Source organism: Aphelocoma coerulescens, chromosome 10, assembly GCF_041296385.1.
Source record: "Aphelocoma coerulescens isolate FSJ_1873_10779 chromosome 10, UR_Acoe_1.0, whole genome shotgun sequence".
NCBI classification, from domain to species: domain Eukaryota; kingdom Metazoa; phylum Chordata; class Aves; order Passeriformes; family Corvidae; genus Aphelocoma; species Aphelocoma coerulescens.
This window is the reverse complement of record NC_091024.1, coordinates 14,358,165-14,377,603: the sequence shown is the minus strand read 5'-3', so window position 1 is coordinate 14,377,603 and position 19,439 is coordinate 14,358,165. Positions and strand designations below refer to the sequence as shown.

The 19,439-nt window shown below is 39.0% G+C and overlaps 1 protein-coding gene across 5 annotated transcripts in view; it reads right to left on the bottom strand.

Moving 5' to 3' along the window:
* Positions 1-19,439, bottom strand: part of RNF111 (ring finger protein 111) — a 44,880-nt gene that overhangs the window by 8,223 nt on the left and 17,218 nt on the right. For all 5 annotated transcript variants that reach the window (XR_011154091.1, XM_069025411.1, XM_069025412.1 and 2 more), the window contains exons 3-10: positions 17,049-17,175; positions 15,221-15,384; positions 12,461-12,658; positions 11,272-11,591; positions 10,211-10,466; positions 8,598-8,949; positions 5,573-5,698; positions 4,799-4,925 (exon numbers count right to left, since the gene is read on the bottom strand). Coding sequence is in view for 4 of the 5 variants with exons in the window: in XM_069025411.1 (XP_068881512.1) it covers positions 4,799-4,925; positions 5,573-5,698; positions 8,598-8,949; positions 10,211-10,466; positions 11,272-11,591; positions 12,461-12,658; positions 15,221-15,384; positions 17,049-17,175 (1,670 nt within the window). In the remaining variant the exon portion in view is untranslated. The remainder of the gene's footprint in view (positions 1-4,798; positions 4,926-5,572; positions 5,699-8,597; positions 8,950-10,210; positions 10,467-11,271; positions 11,592-12,460; positions 12,659-15,220; positions 15,385-17,048; positions 17,176-19,439) is intronic.

Sequence of the window (19,439 nt, the reverse complement as noted above, 5' to 3'; positions counted from 1 at the left end):
AGTCTGCACTAAGTGTTTGTATATATTCTTTTGGATACAGACAAATAAAATATATACTTTAAAGCAATATATTCTGGACGTGCAAATTCCAGCACAACTTTGCCAAGAATTGCAGAAGTATGATTTGTTTCTTGTTTTGCACTTTCTATTGACACTTCCCATGACCACAAAAATCTGCAGCAACTAAAACAATTCAAGGCTAAGTCTGAACCATTTACAACACAAACATTCTCAACAGTTTGAAACATCTAACCCGCAGAGAAGACTTTCTTCCTTGCTACTTCTGTCCTTTAAATACCCTCTGTCTTTGCAGGATCTTTCAGCTTTTCAGTTGCCAGAGTTCAGTGGAGAGATTCCTGCCCTGTATGGTACTACTTATCTTGTCCACCCAGCCTTCATGGTTCATATTAAGAACGATCATCATATGTATTAGAACAAATCCCCAGTGTAAGCCTTTTCAGATAACTAACTGCTCAGCTACCATCAATACACAAAAAAGTAGTAAAGCTCATCAATTAATGTCTTAATAAGCCAAATTCAAACAAGGAAAAGCTGCAGTCTTCATACAAAAGCAGTGGGTAAAGTAACAAGTACTATCTGCTGCATAGATAAAACCCAGTGGTACCTGTGTCTGAGGAGAACATGAAATGAGTGCTCTTCAATAGCCTGTATTCTACAAAAAAATAAAGAATAGTAATTCATGTTTATAGTAAGAAAAAAAGAAGCAGCTATAGGACAAAATTCCATTTTCTTAAGAATGCAATTCTTTTTGATGCAGCTAATCAAGGCTATTTCAAACCTGAAGTTCATCTTGAACTACTATCACTATATCAAATTACAGCCTTAACTATTCAGGTATTTTACAGAAACTTGTTGGCTTTTGGGGTACAGAACAGTTGCATCCCTTAGAGCTGCAATACCTGCATGACTACACTCTGAGCAGTATTATTCTGACCAGCACACAACCGCCATAATGTGCTGGGACCTACTGGCCTACACCTCCAAATCCCTACTGATTTTCACAACTAAGTGTAAAGACAGCCTCAAACACACTGAATCGATCCACAGGTAAAGGAACAAAACAGTAAGGCTCTGCAATAGAAGAAAAAGGGGGCACAGCATATTGAAAGCTGGATGTGAAACACCTGAGAGAGATTAAGGTACCATAAGAAACTTTAGGTTTGTTTGGGGTTTGTTTGGGGCTTTTGTTGTTTTGGGGGGTGTTTTGTTTGTTGCTTTGGGGGGTGTTTTGTTTGTTTGGGGTTTTGGTTCTTTTAAAATATGATCCAAAGATCTCACTCAGACTGAGAAGCTGCAGGCTCACAGATAAATTAAGGAATCTTCTCAAGGCTTGCATCCACTCTAGAGATATTTATTACACCATACCTAGCAAACTACAAAGTCCAAATAATTCCCCCACCATTACCCTGAAATTCACATTCAACAGGACACTACTCAAAAGGGCAGAAGAAGCTAGAGTCAAGAGTCTGAACACCGTACGCCACAATGAATTACAGAAATTGCCATCCTGCCCACCCTGATGTGGTAAACAGTGCCAGAACCCCAAGTCAAAAAGCCTTTCATTAACAGTGGCAAAAGAGCAGCCAAAGGAAGCCACAGTAAACAGAAATAGAAGTGGCATCTAACAACAAACACTGGTATCAGAGAAGAACAGAGGAACAGATAAAAAGCCTTTGTGTCCTGCATCCTTCTTGTCTAATGTTTCATTAGTTATGCCATGCACTGATCTTCATTTGAGTCTTCCTTAAAATGATCAGTTAGCAGAATGGGTATTTGTCCAGAATGGATTTCATTCAACAGCTCTTTCCTCAGCACACTCATGGCCTTAAAACAGTAGCGAACACAAAGTCTAAGCCATGGTCACAAAGTAATTATATTAAATCAAGAAGGGAAGCAGCCTGACCCTTGGATACATAGATATCAAGAAAGCTCTCTTCCTAACTGCTTTTTATCTAGGACTTCTCCTAAAACACCACTTAAACAGGTAAAAATCTCTTCCAAACTAGTAGAAAAGGAGATTTTTTCCCCCCAACCCTCTATTTAGACTGTCAAAGCTGCTGAATACCTTCCCCCACATATTTTTATCATTTTGTCTCCCTGAGGATTAAAACTGCAGTCTGCATTCCAGCACTGAGTAGATGAAGATTTGGTCATCTACATCTAATTAAAATCAGAAACTGATAGAGTACTAATGTCATTGAAGCCCAAATAATCCATTATGTCCTTTATAGTCTGGTGGTAGTTTGAAGGGGTTTCAGTACTCCACAAAGAAAAGGCACACTGCCAATTGTGCTGCAAGCCATTTCAGAAAGCAGATTCAATATTAATGAAATTCTTAGCTGAGTGACTGCATCAGTTACTTTAAAAGACAACCCCTCTCAAAAAAAAAGAGAACAGTTTATGATATCTGCATCAAAGAATATGACTCATGAAACTTCTACTTAGTACCCTCTGTACGTAAAGAAGGAAGCATTTCTTAGAACATTAACGACTTTGCAGAGGGACTCTAATCACAGTTCAGCCTCTCCTCTCCCACCCCTCCTCCTAAAGTTACAAAGAAAAAAACAGGTGGCAGGTACAAATAATCTGTTGCCTAAAACAACACTTATGTTTAAAATCCAGTCAAGTTTGTTAGATGAAAAACTTCACTGACTACTTGCTCTCTATTCAAAATAAGTTTTGCTGACAGATCTGCTGTACTCTCACACACAAGCGAACAAAACCTGTGACTTTCATTATTGCCATAGCAGGGGTAGAGTCATCAAAAGGCATTTGTAATGCTTTGAACTCATTGTATATATAACTTCTAGCAGTGCTCTAACCTGCCTTCATATTCTTCTAGTGTGTGAATACACTTAAAATTAGTCAAAGACTCTACACAACTTCAAAGCCACAACGCTCAATCTGATCACAGCGGGGTTCAAACCACATCCCAAACACTCGAGGAAATGCTGCTTAGAGCAGTCTGTTCATGACAAAAAATGCTGTTGGTGCAGTGTGTGCAAAGCCTCAAAACACAAACAACTTCAGTTTCACTCGGCCACTCATTAATTACTGTTATAAGGATCAAATATCCCTACATAAACACTTGCACAAATTTCTGTAGACTTAAAGACCCTTATATCATCTGCCACTTTTACCAGTTAGAAACTGTAGTTACCAAGCAGAAGAGCAGAAATCCCTAAAATATTTTATCACACATTCAGGAAATACTTCTGAACATTCTCTATCATAGTTTTCTTCTCTTCTACTGCTAAAAAGATGAAAAAGAGTGGGGTGCCAACTATTTGCTTATGCATTTTACATTTTAGCTGCAGGAATACCCCAATTAAAATACAATTAGAAGTTTCTCATCACACTGAAATATGAGGCTCATCACAACTCCTAAGTTTCTAGAAACTTCATTGTGACAATTGAAGTAAATCCCACAGATGACTTATTAGCCCTGACAGAAAACGAGCTAAAAGAGGCACAGGTTTAACTTGTTGCCTCCTAACACAACTACAGTTCCCTGAACTATTAGGAGGGAATCTAAAGCAGCTGATGTTATCTGTTACAGTACAACACATGAAATCAACGTGAGAGAGTAAAGCCATCTTTCACCCACTTGAAAAAGCAGACACCTAACTGAAGAATGCAGAAAAACTTAATTTGAAGAGATGACGCACAGGAGACAGTTATGCAAGAAGAATCTCATTAGCTACACTAAAATATCAAATTCTACAGACTGCTTTAGAAAGTCTGTGCTAAATATGAAAGCAGCATCCAAGAACAACCAACTCTCATATCAGGGAGGTATTCAAGGATTATCATATCTGGTAGTTAAAGAGTGAGGAACACGCAATGCAAGACCAGACTGGAGACAGTTACTACAGTTTGGTTGTAAATTTACAGTTCAAGCCCCAGATGTCAATTCAGGCTACTAACAGAGAAATTTTGAAAGGATGAGACTTGCAGGGTTTTTTTAAATTATAATTTTAGCATTCATTTACAGATAATATCACAATTTTGATTAGATTAACTGGCTTTAAGAGGATTAAACATTATTGCTTGACCACACAGAAACACTAAATATACTCAGCTAAACTAAATCTGTTTCTCTGTGAATTTTCATTAAACAAAATTAAAAAAAAATTTAACTAAATCTGTAGGCATTCTTTCAAAAACAATACTTTGTAACAAGAGTAAAGATATGCTGGTTTGTTTTGGTTTTTTCTACTGCAGATTAAAAAAAATGATGTTTAACAGGGGACTATCTTACCCTCACACTTCCTGCAGGTTGTAACACTTCATGCTACAAAATCATATACTTTATCACATAGAATTAGGTTGATGAATAACATATTATTTGAAGACAATCAAATCTCTATCTGGAATTCTAATTGTGTGTACACACACCTTAAAAAGAAAGAATCATTCTCATGCACTGGGTAGAAAGTTGGTACCTTTAATAATCCAAAACTCAATAAAGAATAATCTGAACTTTAAAAATCAGATGCAGAGGGTCAATGCATTGCAATGCAAGTGACAATTTAATTCAAGTATGTTTCATTTTACAAGAGCTGAAGTTAGAAATGTAGATGTCCCTATACTGTTCTCTCACTACACAATGGGCCTGCTCAAGCTCCCTCGCTGGGAGTAACACACAGACAGACACAGTGAAATATTTTCTTATTCAGTTGAAGCACTTTTGCAGCAATGTAGACACATCCCATTTTCCTGACAAACAAAATCATAGTGACCAATGATCATAATTTTCCATAAGCTATCTCCTTACCATTAGAGGAAGAGCCCCTATTTGCAAGTGATGCAGTCGAGGAGGTGCATGGTAGTGGGCCAAGTGAGGATGCAAGGGCCCTGGAGGGTAAGTGGCTGCAGTCACACCAGCTTCAATTCCTAGTTCCCTGTCACATGAATGAAAGTGGCATTACAGTAAAGGAACAGCTTGCCTCCTATGTACAATCCCACTGCTTTGGAAAGCCTACAACACAATACAGCTACAACAGTTTTATGCAAGAATTTTTTTTAACCATATTTGATCTTTGCTAAAGAATCCTCCTATAACTAAAAGTTCTTTTTAAAAAAGCTGTGAAGATTTAGTATGAAAAAAATAGAGACAACTCCACATTTATTGTGCCCAGTAATATTATCCACGTGGAGTCTTCTCTGCAGCACGTGCTGTGGGAGCTGCAGTTGACATTCATGCACCTCTTCACTAATGGCCAAGAGTATTTTTTTAAATAATAAATATATTGTTGAACTTAAGTGCATGCTTCATAAGTGGGCCTGATGCAATTGTAAATAAGTTCGGATAAAGAGGGGAGAGAATATACTAGCCTGTAACTCCAAACCTTAAAAAACACTAGAAATATATTTAAGATATTGAGTACTCAAAGCAGTATTTCAAAGTCATATCAACACCTACAAACTTTAAACTACAGGTACATACAGCACCTTTTAAAACCACAGCCAGCATTATCAGCACTGTGATCAGCACATTATGGTCTCCTGTCCTGAGCCCCAAGAGCTCAAACAGTGTCTGATTACTCACCAGGCAGATCTCTCTGGAGCCTGTCGAGGATGGGAAGACATAGTCTGAGGCACATGGATGTGATGCCCATGACCATAATTGGGATGCATTCTGTGAGGATGTGGAGGAGGCCGCTCATGAGCGCGTCTAAACAACAAAGAACAGCCACCATTAATTTCACATACTTTTTAGTATGAAGAAACCAACACCCATAACCAAAATGTTACAGACTGAGCTACTACAGTGCCTTTAAAATAAGAAACTCCCCCTACAGTATTTTAATTTCCACTTTAGATATAAGTTACAAACTAATTTTAACACAGATTTCGTATCAAAGCCAGCTCCAGCTACAGTGATCTGCCCTTCACTTGGCAGACACGACTAGAGAGCCTGACAAAGTGTTTAATCCCAACCTCAGCGAGCAGGTAGGAAAGTGAGGACCACATGACAGTCATGTTCAGATTTGGTGCCATTCACAGCTCTGCAGCAGATTATTTCTAGTAAAACGATACCAGCAAAAGTAATTAGGGGAAACTTAATACACTAATCAGAGGACATTTTCCTTGAAACATGTTTGCATCACAGCTCAGGTAATAAGAGAACAGAGTTTTTCTCCATGCCAGCTGCTACAAAACAACTATGGATTTGAAAAAAACCTTGCTGGCTGATTTCTGTTACTTTACCACTTCCCACTTTACCTACTTTACCACAGAAAGCAATTGATTAGGATTTTTCTTTCCATTGCTTTCAATGCAGAAAGGATGGTTTATTATTCAACCTAAAAACTTGGCTTTTACCAAAAGCAGTATACATTCTCCAGGTTCAGTACCACCTTAAACTACCTGATGAAGTAGACCAGACATTTTGTAAATTTCCATGTCTAGAGAGGCAAAAATGTACTTAACAGCAAACTATTCTAATCAAGTAACTATGGGGAAAAAAACTGGAAGAACACATTGGAAAAAAAAGGAAAGAGCGAGGAAAGAGCGAGGAAAGAGCGAGGAAAGAGCGAGGAAAGAGCGAGGAAAGAGCGAGGAAAGAGCGAGGAAAGAGCGAGGAAAGAGCGAGGAAAGAGCGAGGAAAGAGCGAGGAAAGAGCGAGGAAAGAGCGAGGAAAGAGCGAGGAAAGAGCGAGGAAAGAGCGAGGAAAGAGCGAGGAAAGAGCGAGGAAAGAGCGAGGAAAGAGCGAGGAAAGAGCGAGGAAAGAGCGAGGAAAGAGCGAGGAAAGAGCGAGGAAAGAGCGAGGAAAGAGCGAGGAAAGAGCGAGGAAAACAACTTCAATAGTTTCATGAAACTTGATCATCATGCAGGTTCATTTTCCCTAAACTGAGTCTTAATCTAAAAGAAACATCTTTAAATTACAGAAATAATTTATAAATGTGAAACTCCTAGGCTGTCCATCCCACAATCTTATGGGTGGGTAATTAGATAAAAATTAAACAGAAAGCCCATATACAAATGCAGTGCACCTTGATACACTGTGCCTTCTGCACATTTTATGGACAATTCCACAACCCTAAGGAAGTTACAGCTGTTGCACTCACATTTGAGACACAACAGTGAGGAGACTAACCAATCTCTACCTGCAATCCTGAAAAGGTCCTATATTGTTGGACAGGAAGCATACAAGGTATTATCCCTTAGGTTATGTGTAGAAATGAAGGATGAAACAACATGTTAAGAACACTTCAAGATTCCAGGACACAGAACTGAAGGAACTGCAAGTCTGCTGGCAGCTTCAAGTCTGTATTCGGTAACAGAGCAATATACACCACTTTCTGGCTGTCAGTATAATCTGATTTATAGGAGGCTGGGCCAAGATACCTTCAAGATTGATTTTGCACATAATTTGAATGAGAATTAGAGAAGGGAAAAAAAGACCAAGAACAGAACAATTCTATACAGTTACAAGCCAAACTATAAGAGGAGAAATGTCACTGAGCAAACTGGCACTGTCTGACCCGAGACTGGTGACTTCAGAGAGAATGTCAAGGAAGAACCTATCAACATTTGCCTACAATTTCTATACATAGAAAGGAAATTCACTAAGCTAAGAAATGCCAATATTCACAACTCCAATCCCCAAACAACTGGAAAACTTCCAGATCTGATAAGACAGTTAGCACTATTATTTTTCCTTAAAATGGTGTCCTGCTGTCTCACAGCCACTGGCTTCTCTTATGTGCCGTTTCTGGCACATAACTGCCTATAGATATTTATATAAATAACCTGGAAACTACCTCAAAAGTTGCAGTTAAAGCAGAATTCTCTTTAAGCATTAACTTCTAAATGAGTTTTAAGTTAGTTATGAGTCAAATTTGTATAACAAAGTTAGGAGCAACAACTAGAGAGCTCATTCTTGGAATTCTCTTAGATATTTAAACACATTACCTCCAGAATTAAAACAAGTTCAGCCACTCTGTGAATACAAAGCTACTACTGACCTGCTATCCATTGATACTAGTATCAACAATCTAGTTAAGCAACAACAGTAGCATGTCTTAGTATCACCAAAGCTGCATTTCAACATCGATCACATTCTCAGTCTCCTCTTCTAAAGCAAAAGGCACAGTAAATACGTGTGTCTAATCGGAATTAAACCCGGTAAATGGTCCCTTATGATAATTTATTCATTTTATTTGAAAGTATTAGTTACATAAAAAGAATCTTAACTGCATCAACAAGGCAAAACATGCTGTCAAGGAACATTTGACCAGAGTTTATGATGCACCCTCCAGGCTGTCCAGCTTGAAAAGAATTTCTGCTTATTATGCAGAGGATGAGTAAAGGGCAAGAGAAACAAGCTCCCCTTATCTTCCATGCCCCATTCATGCCTTACCTGGAGACACTACTGAGAGATGTAACAGAGCAGGATCAGTCCTAATGCTCACGTGACTGTGATGATTTGTAGACACTTCTTACCATGGTTTAACACTAACAGTTCCTAACCATGCATTAACAGTTTGAGAGTCACATGCAACATTTTACAAACCTGAGAGAAATGAATTATATGTTTAGATATTGTTCTGAGTACATTTGTGACATACGTTGGGTGTTGCATCATTCTTCTTCTCTGGACCTCCATCCTCTGGATCACTTCATGAGGATGTAGCCTCTGTGCTGGAGGTGCTGTTGCAGGGATGTGATGGGATATAGGCTGGTGTGTTGCAGGGAGATGCTGTGGTATTGGAGCAGCTGCATTGGCTAAGGGATGAGTTGGTGGTGGAGGTGGAACAGGATGAGAAGATGCATGAGAGGAGATTGAAGGATGAAAGGGATGCACTGGATGAGGGATAACATAATCCACTTGAGGTGGAGGCTGTGGCTGGGGAGGAGGATTTCCATGAGAGTGAGGACATGCAGAAGCTTGATGGTGAAGAGGTCTGGTCAAGGAAGCATCTGTAATGAAAACATCAGGTGCTTTTAATTTGGTCAATTTAAGGTTTTGACTTAAATTTATTTTAAGTATCTTCACACAGGTGTTTCAGTATTATTCCACCCATTTAAACTGTGGCAACATGGCAATATGTGTTTATGCAATTTTTAAATAAAGTGATTCTAGCAATATATCCTCCAAGAAACCTACATTTTCTGCAGCTAAAAGCATTCTGTTTTCCAATACTGGCAAAAAACAAAACAAAACAAAAACCTGTGTGATACACACTGGAAAAGGTGCATGGAAAGGTCTGGGTTGGAAGGGACCTTAAAAATCACCTTGTTCCAACCCCCTGCCAGGGACAGGAACACCTTCAACTGGACAAGGCTGCTCCAAGCCATGTCCAGCCTGGTCCTGAACACTTCCAGGGATGGGGCAAACACAGCTTCTCTGGGCAAGCTGTGCTACAGTGTCACCACCCTCACAGGGAAGAATTTTGTCCTTAAACCCAATCTAAACCTACTCTCTTCCAGTTTAAAGCCATTCCCCCTTTTCCTATCACTACATGCCCTTGTCAAAAGTCCCTCTTCAGCTCTCCTAGAGCCCCTTTAGACACTGGAAGGTGCTATAAGGTCTCCCCAGAGCCTTCTCTTTGCCAGGCTGAACAACTCTTTCAGCCTGTCCTTGCAGCAGAGGTGCTCCAGCCCTCTGAGCACTTTCACGGTCCTCCCTACGGACTCACTCCAACAGGCTTGTCCTTCTTGTGCTGAGGAGCCCAAACCTGAAGCAGTATTCCAGGTGGGGTCTCATGAGAGAGGAGTAGAAGGGGAGAATCCCCTTCCAATTTTACTTTACATTTGTTGTTTAATTTTTAAAGTTCAATCCCCCCCCCCCCCCCCTTTCCGGGTTCACTATTCTATAGAGACAATAAAATCCAAAAAAAGAAATCACAATCAAAAAAATTATTCTTCTAAAGCAGATCTCACTCTGAGTATGGGACAAGGGACCACAACCAAGGAAAAGTAAATAAAAAGCCAGTGCTAGAATGCAATGGACACAAAAAATATTTTTCATAGTAAATACAGTTTTGAACTCTCAATGCTATTATGGTCACTCAGAAGAAAATATTTTAACTTTACCTTGATCCTGTTCAAACCCCCTGCGTAAGATCAGCTGTTTCTATTATTTCTTAATCCATGTTTTGCTAGGCTAGTTCTAGGATCAATGCAGGCAGGCAGGAGGTGTTTCCCACGCTGCCAGGGCAGCTGTGCCAGCAGTACTTACAAGGAGAATGCATGTAATGGCGGCAGGAGGAGAGCGATGCCTGGGGCGGCGGCTGCGGCTGCGGCTGTGCCACGATGCCCGATCCGTACCCGTCTATCGCCAGCGCCTGGCTGGGCCCAGCGCCCGCCTGGTGCCCGTAGAGCGTCGTGCGTGACGAAGAGCCAGGGCAGCACGGGTCGAAAGCAGATGTTCCATGGAAAGCACCGCTTCCATGACTTCTGATACCACTGCTGCTTAAGTCTACTGGCAATGCCTGCTGCAGAAACAAACCATCTTTTTTCAAGCAACTGTTCAGACACTGAAAGCAAAGTTATGCTCAAACATCACATTTAAAAAAATAAAATTAAATACTATCACGAGCAACTGGGATCCAAATTTTGAAGTTTTACGGCTTGACTATAACATTATTTAAATATGGTTAACATTTCTTATTCCTAAATTCTTGAATGTGGTGAGAGACTAACGTCATTACACTAGATTCTGTGAAAAATAAACACCCCCCCCGACCAAAGTAAAAACCCCAACAAAAACCCCTACAATAAATAAAATTGAGAGTTCTGTATATTGTAACTTAAGTTACCACAGTACTGTTCTTTCTTATGACTGTATTGTTTTAAAGCCGTGATTTAATTACTGAAAAAGTCTTAAAAAGCAATGCTTTTAGAGGAGCAACTCTTTTATACTTCTTATATACAGAACATTAGACTTGATATTTTTCTTCCCTCAAAGCAGCTCAATGATTTGCATTGCAAAGCTTCTATGATGGGCAGAATATTTCAAGGTAACTATGTTTGGTTTGCTATGCAGACACTCATCTTGCAGCCATCAAGAGGTCAGCTGTCAATGGTTACTTGTAGGATTGCCTTCCCATAAAATTTCAGGGTTTTGTGTTCATACATATACTATAGCTCAATTTTTCCTTCTAGTTCCCTTCTATAACATCTGACGCAGAGCAAGAGAGTAATTTATAATTCAGCATCCTATCCTATTCTCTCTTATCTGGAACAACTTGAAATCCCAAGTCACAAGGTGTGATGGTGAGTCACAAGGATTAAACATGCCTGCTCGTGGTAACTGGTGCCAGAACTGCTGCCTGCTCCACATGGGGCAGGCACGGGGGGAGGCCTTTCCACAGGGCAGCTGGAATCACTGAACGAAGGAGATAGCGGGACAGCTGGGTGAGGATTGTGGTGGTGGTGGTGGTGGTGCTGGAAGTGGTGGCCATGCTGCTGAAAGCAGCTTGTATGTGGGTGCCCCAATGCATGATGAGTCTGTGAAGGTCCTCCACAAGGAGAATGCTGGGGGCAGCACGATGGTAGCCTTGGCATGGCCGGAGGGCCAGTTTCCAGTGTCGAATTAGATGCAGCTCTTCTTATTTCATCTTGAAGAGAAAGAAAGTTAATATTGAGGTGAAAGAAACTAGTAAAGGTGATCACTGTAAAGCAGTGTCTTAAATAGAAAGAAACACCCTGTACCTCATGATTAAATATTTAACCAGTTGAAAACCAGATCTAGACTATAACAAAACAAACCAGATATAAAAACTAAGATTTAGCTATACCTGCCAAATGAACCAAAACTGAATCATTCAGGTGGAAGTACTTGTGACAACCAGTGGAGGACATGAACTGACACTTGCCTTATTCCACAAATTTAAGGCATGTCATCAGCAGGGGAAGGAGGGAAGATTGTTCCTGTGGTTAGTGTGCAGAGACATCAGATTCCTGTGCAACTGTCATCCACTCACGTTTATTGTCCCTCAACTCATTTGCAGACAGAGCAGCTTTGTTTCAGTGAGGTCATGAGTGCTCCCTGTATATACAGCTCTATACAGGTCTGTATAAATGGTGATCACCCAGCAAGTGATCCAGAGCAGGAGATATACTCAAGGAATCTAGATATATCCTTCACTTCCTTTCAACACACATTAAAAAAACACCTCTGTAACATACTGCAATAGGAGGCTTAATTACCAGTGAACTACATTCCACCACCTCAAAAAGCAAGGATGTGGTTTGTTATATATAACCAAATCATTCCAACAGGCAAAAGTAGAGGACTCCAGCAAATTTCCTGTTATCTTTATGGAGAAATCAATGATTTTTTTCACATTCCTGTCCTTTCAGCTTATTACTGTTAGGTTTAGTACTAAAAGTTCACACGGCATTTAATTTAGAGAATGCTGATTAACCTCCTCTACCTCCTTTGTACTCAGAGGCAACACAACAGCTCAAAGCTCTTATTCTGTACCTCCAGCTGAAGTACCAGCAGTGCTGCCACTGGGGAGACTGGGAGTGGTCTCTGGTGCTGCAGAGGGCTGGCTGGTGGAGACGTTTGGAGCTGCATCAGAGGCCTGCTCTGAGGTAGACGTACTGGAGCTGGTAGTGGAAGCAGAACTCACAACCTGTGGCTCCACTCGAGCTGATGTGGTTGGCACAACTGTCGGCTCTAGTGAAATAGAAGAGCTTTCATGTTCTTAAAGCTTTAAAATCTGCTGAGGTTTTTTTATTGTTGTTGCTGCTTTTGAACTATTTTACAAGACATTCTCAATTCTGGCCTTGCCAGAAACTAAGAAAGTCAGAACACAAAAACCTGACAAGGCTTGGGTGTGGAAAGAAAATACAAATTATTTTCTTTTTTTTTTTCATCTACTCAAATTTTAATAATTAACATAAAATCAATTCTCAATCAAATCTGACATTTAAGTTTTATTTATTGGATAATTATCCTTATATATATTATCCTTATAGCTTTTTACTGCCGACAAAGGACAGAAAAACTTCTAGATCACTCACCAAGAACAGCATAACATCTAAACTAGCAATACTACTTTACAAACTTCGATCATTCCAGATGCATAGTACTAAAGGCTTTAGCAAGATAAGCTTGGTTTCTAGTCTCAACACATGTTAAAAGCAGATTACCTTCTCTTAAAGGTACATACCTGTTCATATTACATAGTGCAAAGCTAACAGTGAGCAATATATCCTGGAAATCCAAAATACTTCATGTGTCTTGTCCTTTACCAAATAATCATAAACAAGTTGAAATTTAAAACTACATTTGGTGGCATAATTAAAATTTAGTTTTGAAAAAGACTAAGTTTGAAATTTCTCTTAAGCAATGCCCAAGAATATGAGATACCATAAAGGGAAGATTATCAGAAACCACTCAGGTTTTTTTAGTAAAAATGTCTGCATGGAAATCAGGGGGGGAAAAAGGCATCAAAAAACTTCAAATACTTCCCTTTCACAAAGTCTCAAAATAAAATATGAGTAGTTTTCAAGATTTCTCTCTATATCTAGGAGGAGTATCAGCAACTCAGCAAGCAAAGGAATAAATATATCTTCTCTTGCGAGTCTTCCAACTCATCACATCAAAAAACATGACCTGACACCTACATTTAAATTCCTCTCACTTTTAATGTGGCATTCCAATATACTAATTTTATTTATTTTAAGGACATTTTGGGAGACAACGTATTAATTTTTAAATTCAGAAAACAAGAGCAACTTTGTATAGTCTACAATGAGAAGTGATCAGCCAGTCCCCAGGTCAGTGGCCACACTGAGTTCCCTCAGGCCCAGGTACCCCACCAGCCTGAGACTTTCACCCCCAGCCCTAAAGACACTTCTGATTCTCCCCTGCTCAAACCAGTGAAAAACAGAGGGTTTGGTCCACCTCAAACTACTAGCTCAGAGAAACTGCATTTCTTAACACACTGCACAGACATGAAACCAGGAAGACAGATGGAGATAGGATCCTTATGCTCAGGGAAGCAGCCAGCCAAGTTTTAAGACCAGTATCTTTGACGAAATAAGTGAAGTTGGGATAAACTGCACAGCTGCCTTATAACAGTATTAATTCAGAAGTCCGATCATTTTACACTAATTCATGTGTGAAATTTGATGCTTAAACCCCAAAATAATATTCCCTAAATCCTGGAAGATTCATCTTAGGCATTTCCTCTAGGAGGTGGGAGAAACAGCTAGTCTTTAACACACACATTACAGAAGTGAATTTTAAAAATAACTTGGTTTCTGAATATAAGACTAAATTCTATAATATGAATTTTAAGACTAAATTAAAGCAATAGAAACCTACACCCCCCACCCCTTCAACAATAGAGCTGTTGGGTAAGAGCAGTTCACAGTAAATACATAAAGAAAATAATCTGTACATCAACTCCTCCTCTTCCTTAAAAGCCATTAACCAACCAAAACTATTCTCAAGCCTTTACAACTCTCCAACCCACCCCAAAAATCAAGACAACTTTAAGAATAAGATATATAAGCTTGCAATAAGATACTAAGCTTGCAATGCGCTCAGGGACAGAACCATAACAGGACAAAACTTCTGCTCACATTACAAATAACATGCACCAAAGAAATCCCCCAAACCACCACCATCTACAAATATAAATGTGCAAAAATGTACATGAGCTTCAGTTTTTCCTTCTCTCAATTTTTCGATAATACCTGGAAGTTGCTCTTATGATTTTCAGCAGGAATAGATTTATTAAGTGTCAGCAGGTTTTAATGTTAGGAACCAATGAAAGGTTACAGCTTCAGAAACCTAACACATATTACTAGTTTAGGGTTGGGCTTTTTTCTTTTTTTAAAAGTTATTTTTACTTCAAGGCCTGAAAGAACAGTCACTATTCCAAAGCATAGGCAATGATAGACTTTCCTTTTATAGTGCTGTATTGAAGTAAGTGCATATTTTTCAAGAAGTAGTTCCAACCTGTTCTGTAATTTCTGCCTGGTGAGTCAGCCCTCAGACACACACCCAAGGCAGCTTTGGAAGAAAAACTGTATCTTTAGATCTAAAAAACCCACTGAAAATAGCTAAACTTTTAATTTTGAAAGGAAAGGCACAAGAGGATTTTCTGACAGGCTTGGAAATGAGACATCTTCATACAAGGGTACCTTATATCTGATGCAATTAACTCCAGTGCCCTTACACTGCCCATCCTGCTCCTGAAGAGATTTCTCTGACAATGCAACTTACCATCTTCATCCACGGTGAGGTCCACGACTTCAGCTGCGTTCTGCCTCAGGGGCTGAATGACTGTGGAGATCCTGCTGCGGGATCGCTGCTCCGGAGGCCGGGCAGCGTGGGAACCGGAGCTCTGGCCCCAGTGTGATCTCGAGTGTCCGAGCGCAGAACGAGACCTTAACAAAGGGTAACACTTTAGCTACTGGCCTACATCTTGCCATTATTAACTTCTTCTCTGCATGTTTGACAAGCTACTGGGAGTTTTTTATTATTAGAAAAGCATTTTGTTACATTGAGATACCCTGTGACTCCACTTTCACCAAATGCACTTACAAACACCTTTGCAGCCTTTAGCAGAGAACGTAACAGCAAATGCCCAGCACAGAAAGCTTAAAGATCTTTAAATCATCTCCCATGTGCAAACAGCTACCTAAAAAAAAAATTCACTGTGAAATCCCACAACCAAGCCAAGCAGCAACTATAGCTGAAGTTGTTTTAGCTTTGTAAATAGTAAATGAAGAGTCTCCAAATCCTATACTACTCCTATGCAGTCTGGAACAGCAGGTCTATAAATGATGACAGAACTACAAAGACAAAAATTTGTAAACATTAAGTACTTTTGCACATTAACTTGTGACAGAGTACTTTCAGAGGATAATTTCTATACTTCAAATTCCTAAAATGTCTTGACAGTACAAAATCTCTCGACTTTTCTCACTAATATTTTGCTCCCCCTCTTTGGAGAACAAACACAGCTTTTTGTGATACTCCAACTAAAATGAAATGTGGCTTGAGGAGATCGTAAGCCTGTAACCACACCTAAGGAAGGGATGGTTTTATCTCTATATTATAACCCTTAGCACCCATTCTGTTCAATTTAGCCATACAAACCCAAACATTCAAGACAATGATCTCTGGAGTGTGTATCCTCTTTGGAGGATACAGTCTTTAATTAAGGGAACAATATTTTTACAGTATTGTATTTACCATTTCACTCTCAAAAAACTTCAACTTTCCAGTATTTACATAAATCAAGTGGCTCTTATTTTCCAATTTGGAAAAACAATGTATTCAGACTTCAGAAATTTAGAAGAGGAAAATGTGAAGAAAAAGGAATGACTTCACTAAAAACAAACAAAACCCACTGCACAAATCACCATGGAGCTACTGCTGTTTTGGCTGTAGCATTGCAGAAGGTGAGGGAAGAAAGAATTAATTTTTTCAAGTCTTAAGGCTATTACAGTAAACATGTCTTATTGATGCTAGGAATATACAAAGGTATTTATTTTCTAAAAGCATTTGGCTTTAGATAACTTCAAATTCAAACCTTTCTTCAAGGAACTCCACTTTAATAGATTCTGTAAAATCTGAAAACATGGAACAAAACCTCCAGATATTCATGGAAGAACAGGAAAGCACATACAGCAGCAGCTTCAGAAAAGTAGGCTGCTTTCCTGATAAATGCTCAGCTAATCCCTAGATAGTCAACTCAGCCTACACATGCTCTCTCTAGGATCTCACTGCATAGCTTTGCTTCCCCCAAATTCTGCACATCAATCACACTAATATAGCCACCTCAACAACTCCAGATTAGCTGAATTCTCTAGCTTTGGCAAAGCTGTGCTTTGGGGTTTTTGTCCTTACTTTGTTTGGGGGTTTTGGATTGGGGGTTTTTGTTATTGTTTGGGTTTTGGTTTGGTTTTTTTAATCAAAAATGCATACTGTGCATTCTGGTTAGAATTCCAGTGACTTTATCTTATGGGCTTTTAATGGCACAAAGCATTGGAACAAACCTGGAGACAAGCAACACTTTATTATTACAAAGAAATGCAAATCTCACCTGTAGTTTTCACCAACAGTGACAATCTCCACTTCACTATCTGTTGAGGTAACATTTATTTCTTCGTTAGCAGTGACTTGGGGAGTGGAGGACGCTTCAATCACCACAACATCTTCATCAATACTTCCTGATGAGGAAAAAGGAAGAAGAAAGTTTATATACTGCCTTTATCTCAGGAACTGTCACTAGAAGAGACTGTTTTTCATAGACTTAAAATATATGTAGGCAGAGAATTCCATGGTGTGTGTCAAAACCTTAGGTGCAACTGTCAAATACATGACCTAATTATTAAAAGAAGCAATTCTGCTGTAAATACTGAAGCAAAATGAAGGAAGGAGATGGAAGACTGAGTGTAGGGTAGGTAGGCAAGCTTGCATTGCAAGCATTGAAAGCAATTACAGTGAATTTTATTATCTGTAACACCAAGAAAATCCAGTCATTTAATATAAAAATAGAAAACATTTCCAAGCTAGCAAAGCAGTAGTGGTGTGTTATCACTAATCGCTTTTTTAAAGTGTTTTTATAGGTATCAATCTCAAGCTAAGCATTGACAACAGAAGAAAAATTATGCACCAACTAGTTTATACCACCAACAAAATTAATCCCCTGGTGTTTATAAACGTCTTTGTATCTAGACATCTTGTGGCATTCACAATCTGTACTAGACAGAGAAAGATAAAATTAAACTAAGAATGATAAAAAACCTCAACAAAAACCCTACAGAAGAGACAAGTTTTCAGAGGAAACAACTTCCACTTCAAGAAGAATGGTTAAAGTCCCAGCCTAACAAGCAGACACATGAAACACTGCTCTAGAGCTGCAACACTGGCAGTGACAAGTCTGAGCTACCTACAATTCTTAAACTGAGCTATGGATTAGTCACTGAACACAAAAGAACTTCCTTAAAAAATGAGCTGTATAGATTAGAAATTGCTAACTACCATTTTGGGTTTTGCAAATTGCTTCAAGCAGTACTTCAAGAATTTGGTCTCATTCAAGTCAATACTTCCATCCTGTATGGACCGACTATTCTCCTCTGATTTACCCAATTACATGGTGGGAGAGATTATCCTTTTTTATTTTTATCAGTTTTTATGCTCTGGAAAAAAAGAACCGAAGTGCATTACCTATTTTCCAATGGCCTTTGTTTCTGACCATATTTATCCCAGAAAGATTGCTGACTGAAGATGTAAAGAGTGATGCTTCCAAATAGTGGTACTCAAAAAACTCTAGCAATTGGAAGTAGTGTGGAACAAAATTAATTCTCAGAACTTGCATGGAAATTTTGGGGAAAACTGAAAATACTGCAATGTCTAAAAAAACATCACCACATTCCAAAATTGAAAATATTGAAAGGCCAATTACTCAAAGTGAAAAGCAGCAGCTAAATCCATTATCACATTCAGAAGAATGTAAACATTGTGCCCTATCATGGGCAAACAAGCAACAGCTTCCTTACACAAAACTATCTTAGCTACCCTCAGACAAAACCACCCAGCCAAGCAGCTGGGGAAAGGTCACTGAGAAAAACCCACAACTTGTCCTTCTATCTTCCAAACCTGCACTTCTCTGAAATATAGTAAGTTTGAGAGCACTCCTCAGAGTCCACATGTCCTCAGGCTCAGTATTTACTGAAATTTATGACACATGGGAAAGTAGAAAGATTTAGGCTTAAATATGATTTTGTTACTTCAGAAAACAAGCAAGTTCTCCTTGAGAACAGAATCATCTGCCATGTGGATCTATACTGAAATTCACAGTGTGCATCTCCTCGGAAATTCTGACACAAGCTTAGGTCATGAAAACCAGAGGGAATTCTTAACTGAATACCTACACAATTCAGATACCTTTCTCAAGGTTTGAAAGCTCATTTTACTCAATCCCTTTTTTTTTAAGCACACCTTTAGTTCAGATGTGATTTCACTGACTATGCAAATCAGACTGTAGAAAACATCAGGACTGGTACTGAATGAACAAGTCTTACAACTTCCAAAATAACAAAGAAAATCTTTAGGAAAACAGTAGAAGTTGCTCCAAGTAGAATATAGCATAGACATGGTTCAGACACATGCAATTTCCTACTGTTCATGCTTCTAAAAACACCTTCCCAAGTCAAAAGCACAAACTGATGAGGTTTTCACCCCATGAAGTACTTTCCTATACAAGGAACCAATGCTTTCTTCAAAATTAAGCATAAAAACAACTCTAAACGACATAAATATTTCTTCAATTGTTTTATATAGTCCACCATGATAAGGTATAATTCACTTTTCTCTTTTAGCACATACCACTGACCAGTCATCTTCTGTCTGTAAAGAACTTCAAGCAAAATTTAAAGCATTAATACCTTCCTGATCAATGTATCATTTGAATGACTGAAGCTGTAAGAAG